At 62.0% G+C, this 16,969-nt stretch overlaps 3 protein-coding genes across 3 annotated transcripts in view; 2 read left to right on the plus strand and 1 right to left on the minus strand.

Annotated features, from left to right (window-relative positions):
* Window positions 1-681: 681 nt before the first annotated feature.
* On the plus strand, window positions 682-3,676 carry RHO (rhodopsin; the record flags this gene model as incomplete). Its single annotated transcript, XM_082059678.1, has 5 exons — window positions 682-1,042; window positions 1,898-2,066; window positions 2,165-2,330; window positions 2,573-2,812; window positions 3,549-3,676. 5 exons carry the CDS (start codon window positions 682-684, stop codon window positions 3,666-3,668), a joined length of 1,056 nt encoding a protein of 351 aa, XP_081915804.1. The 3' UTR covers window positions 3,669-3,676.
* A 1,152-nt stretch (window positions 3,677-4,828) lies between these two features.
* Window positions 4,829-9,917, plus strand: H1-8 (H1.8 linker histone). The gene is made up of 4 exons (XM_082060361.1): window positions 4,829-6,830; window positions 6,913-7,045; window positions 7,139-7,203; window positions 7,263-9,917. The coding sequence occupies exons 1-4, from the start codon at window positions 6,444-6,446 to the stop codon at window positions 7,725-7,727; spliced, it is 1,050 nt and encodes a 349-aa protein (XP_081916487.1). The 5' UTR covers window positions 4,829-6,443; the 3' UTR covers window positions 7,728-9,917.
* PLXND1 (plexin D1) overlaps window positions 9,485-16,969 on the minus strand; it is a 75,853-nt gene continuing 68,368 nt past the window's right edge. The window contains exons 33-36 of the mRNA XM_082059726.1: window positions 16,192-16,339; window positions 13,760-13,900; window positions 12,585-12,659; window positions 9,485-12,072 (exon numbers count right to left, since the gene is read on the minus strand). Coding sequence (XP_081915852.1) covers window positions 11,956-12,072; window positions 12,585-12,659; window positions 13,760-13,900; window positions 16,192-16,339 — 481 coding nt within the window. The 3' untranslated portion in view covers window positions 9,485-11,955. The remainder of the gene's footprint in view (window positions 12,073-12,584; window positions 12,660-13,759; window positions 13,901-16,191; window positions 16,340-16,969) is intronic.

Genomic DNA, 16,969 nt, shown 5'->3' on the forward strand with positions numbered 1-16,969 from the left:
CCCGTCCCTGGGGACAGCGGGAGCTCCCGTGTGCTGGCGGGTGCCCGGAGCTCGGCCTGGGAGCCTCGAGAAGCACAACCAGGGGAGGATCCCCCTGTGCCGCCTCTTTCCCTGGCAGCCCACGCCACGTCCCGGTCCCTCTCTGCGGGCAGCACCCCTGGGTGCCCAGGGGGCGGGCTGGGGGCTTTGGGATGGGGCGCGGGTGCCTCCCGGGTGATGGGAGTGCGGACGGCCAGCTCTGCATCGCGGGTGCAGTTCCTGCGCGGCGCAGGGCCCGCGCGGAGGAGCCAGCCCGCGCGAGGAGCTGCCGCCTGGTTTGGGGCCCCGAAGTGAAAGGTGCGACATAGAGCCACCTCTTTATATGTGACCGTGAGCCGTGGTCTCCAGCAATGACAGCGCGGGCCAGCAACAGGTGTCACCTTAATGCCTTCCCAGGAAAGCCACTTACCCCTGGATGATTATGATTAATAATTCTGTAAGCCCTAATCGCGCTGACACCGGTGCCTGCAGCTTACCCCGGGGGGCACTTTAAAAGGGGTGTCCTGTGGAGGTGAGCGGAGCTGCTTCTCCTGGGGGTGCCGGCGAAGGCTGAGAGGTGGCGGGAGCCCCACTTCAGAGCGATCCCCCCGCGCTCCAGCACCACCCTGAGCCAGAGCCAAAGGCACCTCGCCAACCGCAGCCATGAACGGGACAGAAGGCCAAGACTTCTACGTGCCCATGTCCAACAAGACCGGGGTGGTGCGGAGCCCCTTCGAGTACCCCCAGTACTACCTGGCGGAGCCTTGGAAGTTCTCGGCGCTGGCTGCCTACATGTTCATGCTGATCCTGCTCGGCTTCCCCGTCAACTTCCTCACGCTCTACGTCACCATCCAGCACAAGAAGCTCCGGACACCTCTAAACTACATCCTGCTGAACCTGGCGATCGCCGACCTCTTCATGGTCTTTGGAGGCTTCACGACCACCATGTACACCTCGATGAACGGGTACTTTGTCTTTGGAGTAACGGGCTGCTACATCGAAGGCTTCTTTGCTACTCTGGGTGGTGAGTTTTCCAAGTATCCTAAAATCTGCCAGGAATTGCCCCAGGTTTTAGGAGGGGGAGGGAGGACACTCAGGTGGTCTGGGAAGCCGCGGTACCTGGGAGGTGCTGGGGCTGCTGCCCATGGGCTGAGGCGGTTGCAGCGGTTCAGGGTGGGAGGTGGAGAATGTGACAAACGACTTTATTTTTTTTTGACCTTATTTTGTTTGCCACCTGCTCCGAGTCCCGAGAACACGGTGCAGCAAAGAAAAGAACCCAGCAGCAGATTTTGCAGTTGCTGGATTTGCACATCTTTCTGGCTCGCTTTCTGACGGGGCGATGACAAGCGCGTTCCTCCTGTCCGTGGGGCTGTGTCCGTGTGGCTGTGCTGCGGCGCGTGGTGGCGCGGGCTGGCAGGGCTGGCTCCGCGCGCCGTGCCGTCCGGCTCTGACCGAACAGACGTCAGATAGAGCGGTGTGTCTGAGCACGCCGTCCTCTGTCCCGCTCGGCCTCCAGCCACGGGCAGCCGCTCCCCGGCTGGGTCCTTTGCACAGGTTTCCTGGGGAGCTGTGGGCAGCGAGGGGACTTTGGGGGCGATGGGCACTCGTGCATCCCCGAGAGGGGACGTGGCACCTGCCCAGGACGAGCGGTGGGATCCGTGAGCTCAGGGCGCAGCGGCGGGGGTTCAGCGGTGGTGAGGAGGCGTCTGCCCGTTCCTTCCCCTGCAGCCGCACTTGGCCGTTGTCCGTTTCGCTGTCCGAACCCTGGCGGGGCTGTACCTGCTGCTGGGGTTGTCCCGGGAGGCCTCGTGCTGGCATCAGCGTTTTCCTCCTCCCGTTGCTCCAAGTCCCTGTGTCCCGTCCCTCTCTCCCGGCGCAGGTGAGATCGCTCTCTGGTCGCTGGTTGTGCTGGCTATCGAGAGGTACGTGGTGGTCTGCAAGCCCATGAGCAACTTCCGCTTCGGGGAGAACCACGCCATCATGGGCGTCGCCTTCTCCTGGGTCATGGCCCTGGCCTGCGCGGCACCCCCGCTCTTCGGCTGGTCCAGGTAGGGGGGCGGCCGTGCCGGGGCCGCGCGGTCGGGCGGCGGCTCGGCCGTGGCCTCCAGCCGTGTCCTGGCCGGCGCTGAGCTGGGCTCTCCCGCAGGTACATCCCCGAGGGCATGCAGTGCTCGTGCGGGATCGACTACTACACGCTGAAGCCGGAGATCAACAACGAATCTTTTGTCATCTACATGTTCGTGGTTCACTTCATGATCCCGCTGACGGTGATTTTCTTCTGCTACGGGAACCTGGTTTGCACCGTCAAGGAGGTGGGTACCAGCGGGCGGCGGTGGCCGGGGCCGTCCCCGTCCCCGGTGCTGGGAAGGGGACCCGCCAGGCTCCAGGCTGGTGACAGAAAGGCCCCTCGGGGCCAGGCTGGCGCTCCACAAAGAGGGAAATCGCGAACTCCAGATGTGCAGCCCGACCACCCCGAGCCCTGAGCCCGCGCCCCGCCCCGCGCCGGCACAGCGCTCCCCCGCCCCACCACAGCCCCGCTCCCCTGTGCCCGCAGGCGGCCGCCCAGCAGCAGGAGTCCGCCACCACCCAGAAGGCAGAGAAAGAAGTGACCCGCATGGTCATCATCATGGTCATCGCCTTCCTGATCTGCTGGCTGCCCTACGCCAGCGTCGCGTTCTACATCTTCACCAACCAGGGGTCGGACTTTGGGCCCATCTTCATGACCATCCCGGCTTTCTTTGCCAAGAGCTCCGCCATCTACAACCCTGTGATTTACATCGTCATGAACAAACAGGTAACCGGCAGGATGGCGGGCAAGCTCCTTCTTTGTCCTTTGCTTTATGACAGGTTACGGTGAGCACGTGAGGTTACGTGGCACCTCCGGGTACCCGTGTGGCGGGAGGGGGGTTTGTTTCCAGCTGATCTTGCTCCGGCACGCGGGAGGGCGACTGTGCAGCGCATCCTGGGTGGTGCACAAGTCTTGTAAATGACAGTTCATGCTGTGTGAAACCAGCCGGGCCTGGGGTGGTGGAGGAGCTGGGGCTGTGTCCACCGAGTGGCAGGCAGGGCAGCAGGCAGGGCAGCAGGCAGGATGGCAGGCAGGGCAGCAGGCAGGATGGCAGGCAGGGTGGCAGGCAGGGCAGCAGGCAGGGCAGCAGGCAGGGCGGCAGACAGGGCAGCAGGCAGGATGGCAGGCAGGGCAGCAGGCAGGATGGCAGGCAGGGCGGCAGACAGGGCAGCAGCAGGCAGGGCGGCAGACAGGGCAGCAGGCAGGATGGCAGGCAGGGCAGCAGCAGGCAGGATGGCAGGCAGGGCAGCAGCAGGCAGTGTTGCAGGCAGGGCGGCAGGCAGGATGGCAGGCAGGGCAGCAGGCAGGATGGCAGGCAGGGCGGCAGGCAGGATGGCAGGCAGCTGGGAAGGAGACTCACTGCCACGGCACCTTTCTTGCTGTGGTGGGGTTTCCAAGCAGCCCCTCAGCCAGAGCCCTCCTGGTGTCTGCCCACCTCACCCCGCGCTGCCTTCTCTTCCAGTTCCGTAACTGCATGATCACAACTCTCTGCTGCGGCAAGAACCCGCTGGGCGACGAGGACACGTCTGCTGGCAAGACAGAGACCTCCTCCGTCTCCACCAGCCAGGTCTCTCCCGCGTAGGCCCCCCCGGAGCGGCCGGTCCTCGGGGTCCCGTCGCCGCCCCGGGAGCGCGAACCCCCGCTGCCACCGCCCGCCCCGCCGCACCGAGGCCACGGCCGCCGGGCGGGCTCCTCTCTCCTGGCACTAGGACCCCTGGGAACAAGGCTGTGAATGTGTACACACATTTTGTAATTAAAATGCAAAGGCTTAGCTCCTCCACTGGCGTAAATCCGTGCTTTTCTGTTGACTTGCTGAGAGCTCGCGCCCCCATCCCGAGTGCAGATCCCCGGGCCCGATGCCCCGCCATGCCTGCGCCATCGTCTCCCTCGCCCCACCGCGACACGTCCCCGCCTCTGCCGCCACGGGGCCAGAGCTGGGGACCCTCCCGGCTCCGCAGCTGGGGACGGAGCCCAGCTGGGAGCACCAGCCGCTCAGCCCCGCCGCGCTGCGGCTGCCCGGCAGCTCCGGCTGCCACCAGGCGCCCCAGGTGCACGCGCCCCCAGCCCCAGCCGCCCCACCTCCAGCCCATCACAAGCCCCGGGAGGCACCGTGACCCCCGCAGAGGGGACAGGACAGGGTACCGGTGTACATGGGCCCCTCTGTGCCACAGAGGCGATGGCTCTGGATCCCACCCGGCAAGCAGGTGGCATGGAGGGGCCTGGTGGCACAGCATGGCACGGTATGGCATGGCACAGCAGGGTACAGTACAGCATGACGTGGTGCGGTATGGCATGGTATGGAACAGCATGGCACAGCGTGGCATGGTATGGTGTGGCACGGCACAGCACGGCCACGCGCGGCTGCAGCCAGGCGTGCTCGGGGAGTGCGGCACCTGCAGCACGCAGGTGCGCTGCTGTCCCCGCCGTCCTGCCCGTCACCCTCGGGCACCTCGGGCTCCCGCGGGGCTGTGCCCCCGACACGCTCCCCCCGGCCCCCTCCCGGTCCAGCCGCCACCGGTTTGGCGTCAGCCCAAGTAGGAGCTTTTGGCCGGTGCTTGCGCCCCTGCGGCCGGAGCGGTGCCGCGCTGAGCTCCCCTCCGCGCAGAGCAGGCAAGACAAGGGAGCATATGGCTCAGAGACGTCGACATATGCTCGGAGCACTACAAGATGGCATATTGCAATTGTAGCAGTGTTCTTCATTTTTATTTTTAGCTCAGTTATACAAATAAGATGTTTTTCTCGCTGTTCAGTGTTATCAACATTTGAAACTATTTTTGTACATTATTATCCTCTCTGATTTCTAATCCTATGCAGCTTTGCGAGGTCTAATAGGAAACATATAGAACCCGTGCAAGTTAAACCTTTAATAAAGAGCAATTTGCAAGTACAATTCTCTCATTATTTTTTTTTGTCGATACTTCTGCATATTCAGTGAAATCTAAAGATTAGAGCTTTATGAATAATTCAGTGTTTAGGCTGATGTCTGATTCATGTACTTCAAATCTGGGAGCTGGTTTTGGAGGGAAGAGAAGGCAGGATTTGGTGTTTATTCGCTGTGCTCCACGGGAATGACGCTCGGTGCCGCGGCTTTTACCGAACGGGAACGGCTGGCGGTGCTGGGCTGGGGACAGCGAGCACACAGGGTGCCGGTGCCTGGGGACAGCGAGCACACAGGGTGCCGGTGCCTCTCCCAGCGCTGCCCCCTGGGTCCCTGTCCCCTGGGTCCCTGTCCCAGGCGCAGCGGGGGCGCAGACCCTGACAGAGCTCTGTCTGGGCAGCGCTTTGCATGTACATTGGTGCAGTAAGGTGCTCACTGGCGTGGGCTGTGAACCGGCCCTGCTCGCATGTAATCCTGGCCCTTCCTCAGGCTTTCACAGATGATATGTATGAAAACATCGCTACTCTTACGTAAAGAGGAAGGGACTGACACGGTGGCCTGTGGAGAAGCAGCGGTGGGGACATTCATGCTGTTCCTGCCCCAAGGAGCAGTTCATGACGGGCTCGTCCCGCGAGCGCAGGCAGAACGGAAAGCGGCACAAGTGACCTGCCCCCCTGGAACAGCCGGGAGAGGCGCCATGGGACCGCAGGAGGAATTGTTTCTAACACAGTGCAGAAGGGCCCTGGGCGCGTTGGGGTCCCGGTGGCTGAGGGGTCGGCTCACACCCGGCCCGTGGGATGACGCTGTCCCTGCCGCGCTGTCCCTGCCGAGCCGTCCCAGCCGTGCTGTCCCTGCCGCGCTGTCCCTGCCGCGCTGTCCCTGCCGCGCTGTCCCTGCTGCAAGTGCAGACCGGGGGCTGCTGCGGGAGAGCGGCTCCTCCTGCCTCACCAGCCAACAAAGCAGATGTCCATTTCCTCACCTCCTCTGTGGGATCCTTGTGGGATCCCTCCCGTGACCAGGCTCCCCTGGCAGTGCAGCCCCACAGCGGGGCTGTCGGGAAGGGAGCCGGCGTGTCACACCGGCACACGGGGACAGGTCCCGTGCAGCCCCACGCCACGGGCTGGCCCCTGCCCGACCCCAGCGCCCTGCCACCCACGAGCAGGGAGTAACTGTGACCCCCTCTCCAAACCCCCGCCCAGCCGTGTCCCTTCTCCCTCCAGCCCCTTGCAAAGCTTTGGCAAGGGGCACTCAGCATCCCAGCCGCCTGCTCCCACTTGGGCAGCAACCAGAGCAATTAGCAGCTGACAACCAGCACCTGCCGTTGCAATGCTAATCAGATAAATGAGCTGGAGGTGAGCTGAGCCTGTGAGCAGGGCTGGGCCTGCAGCTCGGGCTGGTGAATTTGGGGATGTGTGCTGCCATGGAGCCTCAGGCGGGTAAGGGCTTTGCTGGGGCTCTGGTCCCTGTGCAGCCGCAGGGATGAGCAGGGTCGTGGCTGTTTGGTTTCTGGGGGTTTGCAGCCCCTGGTGGTGTGGGTGCCTTGGCCTGGGCTCGGGTTCCAAGAGGTGCTTCCCGTCTCTCCCTGCAGCCGAAGCCGCTGGCGCAGCCCGGCTCCCCGGTCTGCTGGCCCGGCAGCCCCGGCACCCCCCAACCCTGCACATGGTCATGGAGGCACTGCGGGCGCAGGACCAGGGGAAGGGCGCCTCTGTTGTTGCCATCAAGAAGTTCATCCTGGCCAAGTACCCCAGTGTGGACCCCATCCGCCTCAAGTACCTGCTGAAGCAGGCGCTGAGCAAGGGGCTGAGCCGCGGGGACCTGGTGCGGCCCCACAACTCCAACACCATGGGGGCCACCGGCCGCTTCAAGGTGAGCAGGGGCTGCCGGCCCGAGCGGCCGGGCTGGGGCCGAGGTGCCTCCTGGCCCCGCTTCCACCTCCCTCTCGCCCCAGTTGGCCCCCAAGAAGCTGCGGCAGAAGCAGCCCCCGGGCAAGGCAGACCCTGACGGAGAGCAGCCCCCGAAGGCAGCGCGGAAAGGGACCACCAAGCCCCCCCGAGCCCCTGCAGCGGGTGCGCAGCAGCGAGGTAAAGGGCTGGGGGTGTCATGAGCCACCTGGGGCTGCTGCAGCCCCGTGGAGAGGCTGCTGCTCCCGCTCATCCGCTCCCCTTCTCCCACAGGCGCCACCAAGCAGAAGCCGACGGCAGCGAAGCAGAAGCCGACGGCAGCGAAGCAGAAGCCGACGGCAGCGAAGCAGAAGCCGACGGCAGAGAAGCAGAAGCCGAAGCCCGTGGCCGTGAGTAGGGGCCGGCGGTGGGGCTGGGGGCTCGTGGCGTGGCGGCACCCAGAGCGGCCTCTCCCCTCCAGGAGCAGCCGCCAGCGGCAGCCAAGCCCAGGAGCGACGGAGCCAAGTCCCCGCAAGCTGCTGGCCGCCCCCGGGCCCCCGGCAAAGGGCGTCCAGGGCCTTCCAAGGCTCCAGCTGCTGAGGATGCAGGAGGGGGCCATGGTGACAACCCCGTGGGTGCTCGGGCAAAGGGGGCCCGAAAGGCTCCAGCAGGAAAGAGCAAGGAGAAGGTGCCCAAGGAGGCACGGCAAGATGGGCCCAAGGAGGCACGGCAAGATGGGCCCAAGGAGGCACAGCAAGATGGGCCCAAGGAGAAGGGGGCGAAGGGCAAGGCGAGGAAGCCCCGGGTGCCGGCGGGAGCCGGGCAGGGGGAGGCCAGGCCGCGGAAGGCAGCCCCCCGTCCTGCAGACAAGAGGGATCTGTAGGGTCCCAGACAGCCCTGCTGCCCGTGGGACCCCAGCTGGGTCCGGGCCCTCAGGATTTGGGTTGGTTTTAGTCCCCAGGACAGTTTTAACTCATGTTCACCTACTAATAAAGCTTGTTCACTCCCCTTGTGAAGCGGCGTGGCTGCTGCCCTGCTCGGGGGTCTCTGTGCCCCAGCCCTGGCCTCGCCCCACACGGCACGGGGTGAGCTGCGCTGCGGCAGCTGCGCCTCGGGGAGGGCTGTCCTGTCTGTCCCACGTGTCCCCTCTGCAGCGGCACAGCTGGCCAGCCAGCGGTGCTGGGCTCCGGGGTGCAGGTTTTGGGGTCCGTGTGTGCAGGCGCTGAGCCCCAGTGCTGGGCAATGGCCGAGGGCCCTGGGACCGTGGGCACACAGTGGCACCCGTGGCACCCCGGGCGCTGCGGAGCTCGGCCCTGGCCGGTCCTGCCGCTGTGGGGCCGCGGTGCCCGCGCCGTGGGGCGGGTGTCCGGGCTCCCGCTGCCCTTGCGCTAACGCCCGGCTGAGCCGGGATTACGGCAGTGCCGGGGCAGCAGGTCCGGTGTGTGCCACGGGCGAGGGTCCCCGCGCCGGGGGGCTGCCTGTGCTCTGCTCACGGTAAGAGGAACACAGACTATTTTAGGGGTCCAAAGAGGGGTTTGGGGTGTTTGCTGCAGGCTGCTGTGTTGCTCGTGCTCTTATCTGTGGCACAGCTCCCAAACACAGCTCTAAACCTGCCTTGCTGGCTCCTGTGCATTCGTGTATGAGCACTTTCACTTAATAGCTTCAAATGCCTGATTTTTGTCTTGCTCTGCGCAGAACAGAGCCCTTCTGAAGGTCAGCCCGATAATGCCAAGGGTTACCGTCCTCCTGGGCAGGGGAAAATAAGTGGAAGTAAAACTCTCTTCCTAAAGAGGATTTTGCTAATCTTCAGCTGGCCTTGCCAATGCCCTCCAAGGCTCCTGGCCTTGCTTCAGAGCTTAAGCAAGAGCTGAGCAAACCAACTTATCTTTAAACTTCAGCCTTGGCCATGTCAATCCATCTTTAATGGAGTTGAAACTCGTGTCCCCCCAGGGACAGGGTGTGGGATGCTGCAGCGATGACGGAGCAGAGCCCACCGGCTCCTCTGACGATGGCTATCCGCACAAAGCTCCGCTCGCTCGTGTGGAAATGTTCCGTAACAACCGGGCAGGAGCCGTGTCCTCGCTCACCGGGCACTTGGTGTGATCATGAGGCTCTTCTGCTTTGAGAGAGGCCAAACCATTTAATTGCTGGATTTAGCTCTGCTGAGAATCAACTTTCTAGTGGGAGAAGAAAATCCCTCTGGTGTCTGGAAAGCGCAGCTTGTATTGGGGGAGGTGGAAGAGTGAGGATTTAGCAATTCCACAGTTACTAAGACCTATGGGCTGCGCTGGTGCACGGCGCTGAAGGCGAAGCCTCGAGGGCTGGCGGTGGACGGGGCGGGTGTTCGGGGCTGGGAGAGGGATGAGGGATGTGTGCCTGGCCCGGGCGCCGCCGCTGTTACTGGTCCGTGGCAGCACAGCGTGCGCTGGGTCGCGGCTCTGGCTGCGTCCTCGCGATCCTCCCCCTCGCGCCAGGTCCTGTTCTGGCAGGAGCTGCGGTGCCGGGGAGCAGGAGCAGCGCGGGGCCAACACCCGGCACCGCGGACACGGGGAGGCTGTCGGCTGAGCCGCCGGCGCGGCTCGTGCGCAGAGCTCCCCGCGCTGCGTGCCCGTGTGCGCGGGGCAGGAACTGCACCACGCGTATTCAGCACCTCGTTTTATTACAAAGATAGGCTTTTCCAAGAGTCTGCCACTTCCACCACACAGCAGGTAAGGGCGCTACACCCACAACACGTGCCAAAGTTTAAAAACATGTTACAAAGGGCTCGGGGGTTCCAGACAGCACTACAAACCCTCAAGCTTCTGCTCCGTTGAAGTTGTTTCTTTAAAACAGTTGTAGCAACTACTTTTTTTTTTTCTTTGGAAAAAATTAAATAATAAAGCAACAGTCCCAGCACCTGGGGGCAAACTATCCTGTCAGCTCACCTGTGTCCTCTCCTTCTAACAACACGGGGCTGTCACCCCATGGCCCTTTCCCACCTCCAGCCAAGCTCAACGTTCTCTGGCACCCTGTCCGTGTCGCCCTCGCTGTCCCTGTGCTGGGCCGCCTGTATCTCTGGCCGCTATTCACAGTTTCTAAAAGAAAAACAAAAAAATTCAAGAATCTTTTGTGAAATCACTTTCAAAATAAAATGTAGCCCAGCTACATTCTTAGAGTGTCTATTCTGAAGCCACGTCCTCAGCAAAGACATTGAAACCTCCACAGTGTATGTACTTTTTCTGTAGTTTGCTTTAAAAAACCCTCTTCTTCCCCTTTCCCTCCCCTCCCTACCCCCCTTTTAACATACTGGATAAAGTCTATCATTTGTTTTAAAATAGATATCTATGTACACATATGCAATTCTGATGTTCCGATTTCGATGCACGTGGCGTCACTGAGAAGGATGGGATGGAGGCCACCGGTCCCGGGCAGCGCCGGCAGAGCGCCGGCGGGCAGTGCCAGCAGAGCTCCGGCAGAGCTCCGGCGGGCAGTGCCGGCAGAGCTCCGGCGGCCGCGGACCCCAGGCGGATCCCGCCAGCTGGAGGAGCAGCGCAGCGCAGCCTCCACCGGCCCTGCCCGCACTGAGGTAGGAGCTTGTGTTCTCTGGCAGTTTGGAAACGCGGTGGCTGGGCTGGGTGCACTTTCACGGGCAGGTTGGCTGCGGGGGCCGCTGGCTCCGAGCACGCGGCGCTGCTGCGGTGCAGCCTCTGCGGAGGGGCCCGTGTGACTGCAGACGCCAGAATGGCCACAGCTGCCGCGGCTCCCCAGACAGCAGCCCACGGAGCTGGACGGGTTTGCTCCAGCGGGCTGCGTGGGGCAGCAGGGACGTTTCTGTGTCTGTGCAGCGGGACGCTGCTGCCCCTGCAGCCTGTGGTGCTGGAGCTGCTCTGCGGGTCTGCGAGTGGCAGCACCGCATGGTGACAGGGACGGGCTCCGGTCCCTGTGCCTTCGCAGGCCAAACCCAGAGCAGCGGCAGCAGAACGGCGCTCTCTTGGTGACAGCCACGGTGGGCTGGGTGCAGAGCAAGTGGAACAGGCTGCTCTGGGAAGACACCTCTGCAGCAGTGACCCTGTTTGGGGGATGGAGGAGACTGCGTGGGGCAGAGGGAGGGGAGATGCTGCCTGTGTTATCCCTGCACGTGGCTCCCGTTGCTCTGGCAGAGGCCGTCAGCAGGAGCTGATCCCGGCACCAGCAGCGCTGCCGGGGCAGCACCACGCTGTGTGCCCACCCAGCACGGCCCGGAGGCTGCGGGGCCCTTCCCTTTCCCACCTCGTCCGGTTTCTGGGCAGAAGCTGTGCCTGGGACCAGCCGCCTGAAAGCCGGGACATTTGCCAACCTGCTGCAACCCCAGTGCACAGTGCAGGCAGATGCAGGACCCGGGGAGGGGGAACACCCCTTCCCATGCTGGCTGACACGTAACACGCTCCCCCGGCTCCGTAACAGCCGTCTCTGTGGGGGATAAAGTGCTTGCGCCGTGTTTAGCTGCTTGGGAAGCAACTGCTTTTTCTCATCCCCGAGTTCCCAGTGCTGCCCAAGTCTCAGATGGAGGAGTGGTTATGTTTACACATACAGTACAAAAATTAAAAGGCACAATAATACACAGAATGCAGCAGATAGTGAACAGCTGATAGAGTCCCTGGTGTTGGAAAAACAAGGATGTTGAGCGATGGTGTAGAAGGGAGCGCAAGCGTTGCTCCGGTGGCCTCTGCCATCTCTGCTCGGTGCTCCCTGAGTTCCCCTCTGCTCCGCGTCTGTCGTTCCTGCTCTGCAGCCCCATCTCTCATCCTGAGGAGCCACGAACGGGGATGCAGCAGCCGCTGCCGGCCCAGGTGCTGATCGGGGGAAGGGGGGGACTGAGCTGGTCACAGGTGTCGTGTCTCCATTTCTGGCTGGCAACAGCAAATAAATTACAGGTGCCACAGTGCAGACCAGAGGGGTTTTGAGCTGCTCAGAGAGGTGTCTCGTGGCTTCTTGTTGGGAGAGGGAGCCCTTCAGCCCCAGGCCAGGCCAACCCGACCACGGGGCTGGTTTGAGCGTGACCCCGGCAGAGGCGAGCCGTGGTGAATCCGCGGCTGAAGGCCGGTTCCCGCGGTGCTGTGCTGCGGGAAGGTCGCTGCAGGGCTGCGGTCGGCCTAGGCTTCGCTGCAGCACTCGTAGATGTTGTCCTCCATGAGCGCGATCACTTGCTCAAACTTGTGCTGGAGCTGGGTGCGCTTCGTCGTGGGGTTGGCGTCCAGGGCGGCCACGATCTGCAGGGGACACGGGCAGGTGGGTGGGGGGACAGCACTGGGGTGCCCACCTGCCAGCCCTGCTGGGACCGAACCCCGAGAGCCCCGGCTGCCCTGGGCTCAGCCGAGGCCCCGAGCAGGGCTGGGAAGGGAACGCGACCAGGCACCGGCAGTACCGGCGCCGCGGCGCACGGCTGCCCGGCAGCACCCAGCACGGCCGCCACCGGGACGGCGGGGGGACCTCTGGAGTGGACTGTGCCAGTGTGCTCTGCCTTCCCGCTCCAGTCTGGCCCAGCCAAACGCTGCTGAAATCAGCCAGGAATAGCTGGCCTTCTCAGCCAAGGAGAGCAGGTGCATCTGTGTGCGCATATATTACATGTGTGCATGGGATTATGCAAACAACGCTAATCCCTTTTCTGTGGGGCTGGATGCAGGCATCTGACCGCTCAGTTACAAAATACTGTTTGTTATTATCCTGTTTGTTATTCCCTCCACAGGTACGCTGAAGCCTGAGTGCAGCTGAACCCACTCACCTGGGAGCGATATCTCTTGGCATATTTGTATATCTCAGCCATGGCGACGTTGGTATTGAATTCATTACGGTATTTCTTTATAAAGACAGAACAAAGAAGGGAAGAATATTAACATGATACAGCAAGTGAGTTCAAGCCCAAACAGCAGGCATTAAGTAGATTAAAAGGTTTTTCCTAGGTATTTTTGTTACTGTTGCATCGATGCAGCCAGGCTTTTGCCTTGCTCCTTTAAGGAAGGTGCATTTGCTTACATCAGAAACAGTCTCAGTATTTTTAAAGACATCCTTAAGTGCCCACGCTTGACCACGCTGTTTACCCCTCGGTGCTCAAAGCCGTCCCAGAGGACGGGGCAGCGCGAGAGCTGGGCAGAGGAACGTGGCAGAGAAGCCCCGGGGCAGCTGAGGCTGGGACGCCGTGGCAGGGGTTTGGCTCTGAGAGGCCGCGGTGCGTCGCTGGCGGGACGCGCGGCCAGAGCGCGGCTCCAGCTCCCGCGGCTGGTGCCAGGGCTGGCAGCGCACACCGGGCCAGCTGGCCGGGGGGTGCACAGATCCTTCTCCCAGCTTCCTGGCTCTTTGGCACTCAGTTTTGCTTCCAGCTCCCAGTGGTGCCAAAGCGAGTTAGGTTCAAGCTAACTCGTGGGTGTTTACTGCAGCTCTGGCACTAACTGAAGATGCTTGGAATTAGGTCAGAGGAAGTTTGTGCCTGGAAGTTTGAGGCAAAATATCCTTTCTTGTTTGCTCTTTCTGGCACCTAAGCGTAGCTGATCGCAGCCCGCGTTCCTGTGCTCCCCACTCCGCAGCCCTGGAGCAGAGCGGGGCTGGTGCTCTGCGCTGCGGTGCAGCCCCGAGGCCACACCGCTGAGCCCCCCGCAGCCACACCGCTGAGCCCCCCGCCGCCCCGAGGCCACACCGCTGAGCCCCCCCTCAGCCCCGAGGCCACACCGCTGAGCCCCCCGCAGCCACACCGCTGAGCCCCCCGCAGCCCCGAGGCCACACCGCTGAGCCCCCCCTCAGCCCCGAGGCCACACCGCTGAGCCCCCCCCGCCCCAAGGCCACACCGCTGAGCCCCCCCCGCCCCGAGGCCACACCGCTGAGCCCCCCCCGCCCCGAGGCCACACCGCTGAGCCCCCCCCGCCCCGAGGCCACACCGCTGAGCCCCGCCCCCGCCGCCCTTACCCGCGACTCCTCGGCGAGGTGGGCGTTCATCTCCTGCTCGCTGAGCGGGGGCATGTCGTGGATCTGCTTGTAGTATCGCTGCACGATCTTCCTGTACTCAGGGATCTCCTTGGCGTACAGGAGTTTGTTGGTCGGGGAGTCCTAGAGTGAGATACCAAAATCAGACACTGTACTCTTCCTGGCTCAAAACCTTTTATCCTGTTTGACCAAAGCACCAACCCCAGTGACCGGTGGGGTCAGCAAACAGCCAGGTCTTTGGTCTGGCTAAGATGGGCACTTGCTGAACACGTCAGGGTGCACGGAGCCGTGGACGTCCCTCTGCCCTCCTGGTGTGAGCGAAACGTTCGGCGGCTGCCATGCGGGTGGAGGGGCTGTGGGGTCTCATTCTGCACCAGGGGCAGGATAAATGTGTGCACAGGGCCGGCGAGGTGCCTTGCTGCCCCGTGACGCTCTGCAGATGAGCGTAACACGACAGTGTTGGATAAAACGCTTGTGGTTGTGGCTCTGCGTGTGGAAATTGGTAACAAGGGCTTCTGGATGCATTTACTCGGGTCTCTTGAGCAGCCAGCTTGATTTAAACTGAAGAACAAAGCTCTGTTACAAGCTGAACTTTGTCAGTTGAAATGTTGCTCTTGGATTTTTCATGTAGCTTTGATTTATTTTGCATTGGCTAACCCAGCCTGCCTGGCCTATATTGAGTGCATGTGAAGTAATTAACAGAAAATACTGAGTTCTCTTGATTAATGTCAGCTTGGACAGAGCAGTTTTAACCTCCCGGCCACACGATCGGGTTGTACCGGTGAAGACACAACCCTGCCTGCGCTCCCTGCAAGTGCCAGCGCGACTGATTCTAACCCCGAGGCGATCCTGCCCCGCTGATGTCATTGCCCTGGGGATGAACTTGGCCGAGCCCGCAGGGAGGAACGTGGTGGGCATGTGGGCCGGTCCCGCTGGCCTGGCCGGGGAGCGGAGCAGGACCGCCGGCTGTGCCCGCGGTGCAGCAGCGTCAGCCGCGTCGGGCAGGGAACCGGGGAGCGGAGCAGGACCGTCGGCTGTGCCCGCGGTGCAGCAGCGTCAGCCGCGTCGGGCAGGGAACCGGGGAGCGGAGCAGGACCGCCGGCTGTGCCCGCGGTGCAGCAGCGTCAGCCGCGTCGGGCAGGGAACCGGGAAGCCGGGCGGCTGCAATCTGCTGCTGCAATATGTGCCGTGTCTAATGCTGCGGGGGAATCGGGAAGCGGGCACCCGGCTGTGGCACCAGATCCCTCAGCAGTTTATTTTCAAACCCAGTGACAAGGCAGTACAGGAATACAGCCAAGTTACAGAGCCTGCTCGTGACGCTGGGTTTGGTTTGTGTTTTGTGGTTCTTTTTCCTCGGAAACACAAAGGAAACCCATGCTGCCTCTCTTTAAAGTTATGTTTTAATTTGTGTCTGATTTGTCTGTATTCTGTGGAGCTGGGTACTGGTTTATTAACTGCTTGCACACTGTAGCTGTGCAGAATCTGAATCCACTCTCACATCTGCAGTTTTAAGAACAACATCCTACAACCAGGGGCCGCATCCAGCCTGGAAAACGTTCAGCGATACAGTGCGTGTATACACAAGCTGATTTTTATGCTGAGGATTTATTCTTCCCATATTACTCAACAATTCCTTCACTTATGCTATTGTATTCCTAAAAAATGTTTCCATCTGCTGTCTGACTCCAGCTGACCCCTCTTCCCCTCATCCGCAGCACGACAAGGACGAATTGTGGCTGTTTCGTAATACATGCAAAAAAAGTCCCAAACCCAAACAAACAAAAAATCAAGCGCTCATTAGATCTTCCTCCAGCGTTAACCTCTCCCAGCACAGGCTTCCTGCTGCCCTCGCTCTGGAGCCGCACGGAGCAGCGTCCGGCCCCCGGCCCTCGCTCCGCAGGGTCCCCCACATCACACATGGCGCTGCCGCCAGCCTTGGGGACCAGCGGGGATTTACAGTGTTTCTTAGTAAAACTTGTTTATGTCGGGAAGTTTCAAACGTCAACACCGCGCTCAGCCAAGCCCGCGGGGAGCAGGAACCGTGGGCGCTGGGTGTCCCGCTGCCTCCCGGCCCCGCGGGACGGTGTGCGGGCTCTGCAGCCAGCGTGTGACAAGGACACTGCACCGGGAACGCCCCGTGCTCCGGGCAGGGACACGGCCGTGCCCGCCAGCTGCTCCCACCTGCCACGACTGGAGAGTGTGCGGCCCCAGCTGGGCCCCGCACCCCTCGCTCCCTCCTGAGCTTCTCCTGGGTCAGGGGCTGTGCAGAAACCACCAGCCGCTGGTGACCATGTGTCCCCACTCCCCAGCTGCTCTCTGTGACAGGAGCAGTGCAAATATCAAGCTCAAGCCTGAGCCAAGTGCGGGGAAAAGGAAGGGGAGAACTGATCCCAGGGAGATGTCCCCTCCGGTACCTTGCCCAGCTGCAGGTCCGACAGGGAGCAGGCGTCGATGAAGGCCTGGGCGATCACCGAGAGACAGGCGTCGATGTGGTCTGTCTTGTCGATGTCGAAGACGAACTGGGGGTTCTTCAGGATGTTGACCCAAAACCTGAGAGGTAGGCTGCGAGGGAAAGGAGCCAGAACACGCACCCGTGAGGCTTTTGTACTCCAGGGGGGAGGGGAAGAAATGCAGGAAAGATCATGAAATAAAGTGAAGAGTAGAGAGGAAAAGATGAGGAGCCGGTTTCAGCTATTTAATCACCCCCTCGCTAGAGGGGCAGGCACACGGCTGCACCCAGAGAGACCTCAGGCTGGAGCGTGTGGCACGGCCAGGAGACATGTACGGCCTCCTATGGGGACAGTGTGCCCCTGTCCTTGCCCAGGTGAGCGTGTGCCCCCGTCCTTGTCCCTCGCTCGCGCAGCAGCCCCTGGGCCAGCGTGGGCCAGCACACACCCCGGCAGGTTTGCCCGCATGGGGCTGTCACATCAGGCTTCCTCACTTGCTGGTTTTTGTAGCAATGGTGTCAGCTCCTCTTCCATCTTCCCTGACAGTACTGTCATCTGGTTCTGATGGTAAGCCTGGCCCCGTGAAACGCATTTCATGTGTCCTTTTTTTTTTTCTACTCTCTCATAATTTTCTCCTCCAGTTATTTCAGCGCTCGTTTGGCCACAACACAATTTCAGTGTATCACTCGCCGCTCCTGCCATCCCTCCGCAGCAGCTGAGGAGTGAAAGCCACTGTCTTTGCTCT

The sequence above is a fragment of the Streptopelia decaocto genome (assembly GCF_964273445.1).
Source record: "Streptopelia decaocto genome assembly, chromosome: 8".
Classification (NCBI taxonomy): Eukaryota; Metazoa; Chordata; class Aves; order Columbiformes; family Columbidae; genus Streptopelia; species Streptopelia decaocto.

Coding starts and splice junctions, on each gene's coding strand:
- H1-8 (XM_082060361.1), top strand. CDS start 6,444: ATGAGCAGGGTCGTGGCTGTTTGGTTTCTGGGGGTTTGCAGCCCCTGG. Junction 6,831..6,912: donor GGGCCACCGGCCGCTTCAAG/GTGAGCAGGGGC, acceptor CTCTCGCCCCAG/TTGGCCCCCAAGAAGCTGCG. Junction 7,046..7,138: donor AGCGGGTGCGCAGCAGCGAG/GTAAAGGGCTGG, acceptor CTTCTCCCACAG/GCGCCACCAAGCAGAAGCCG.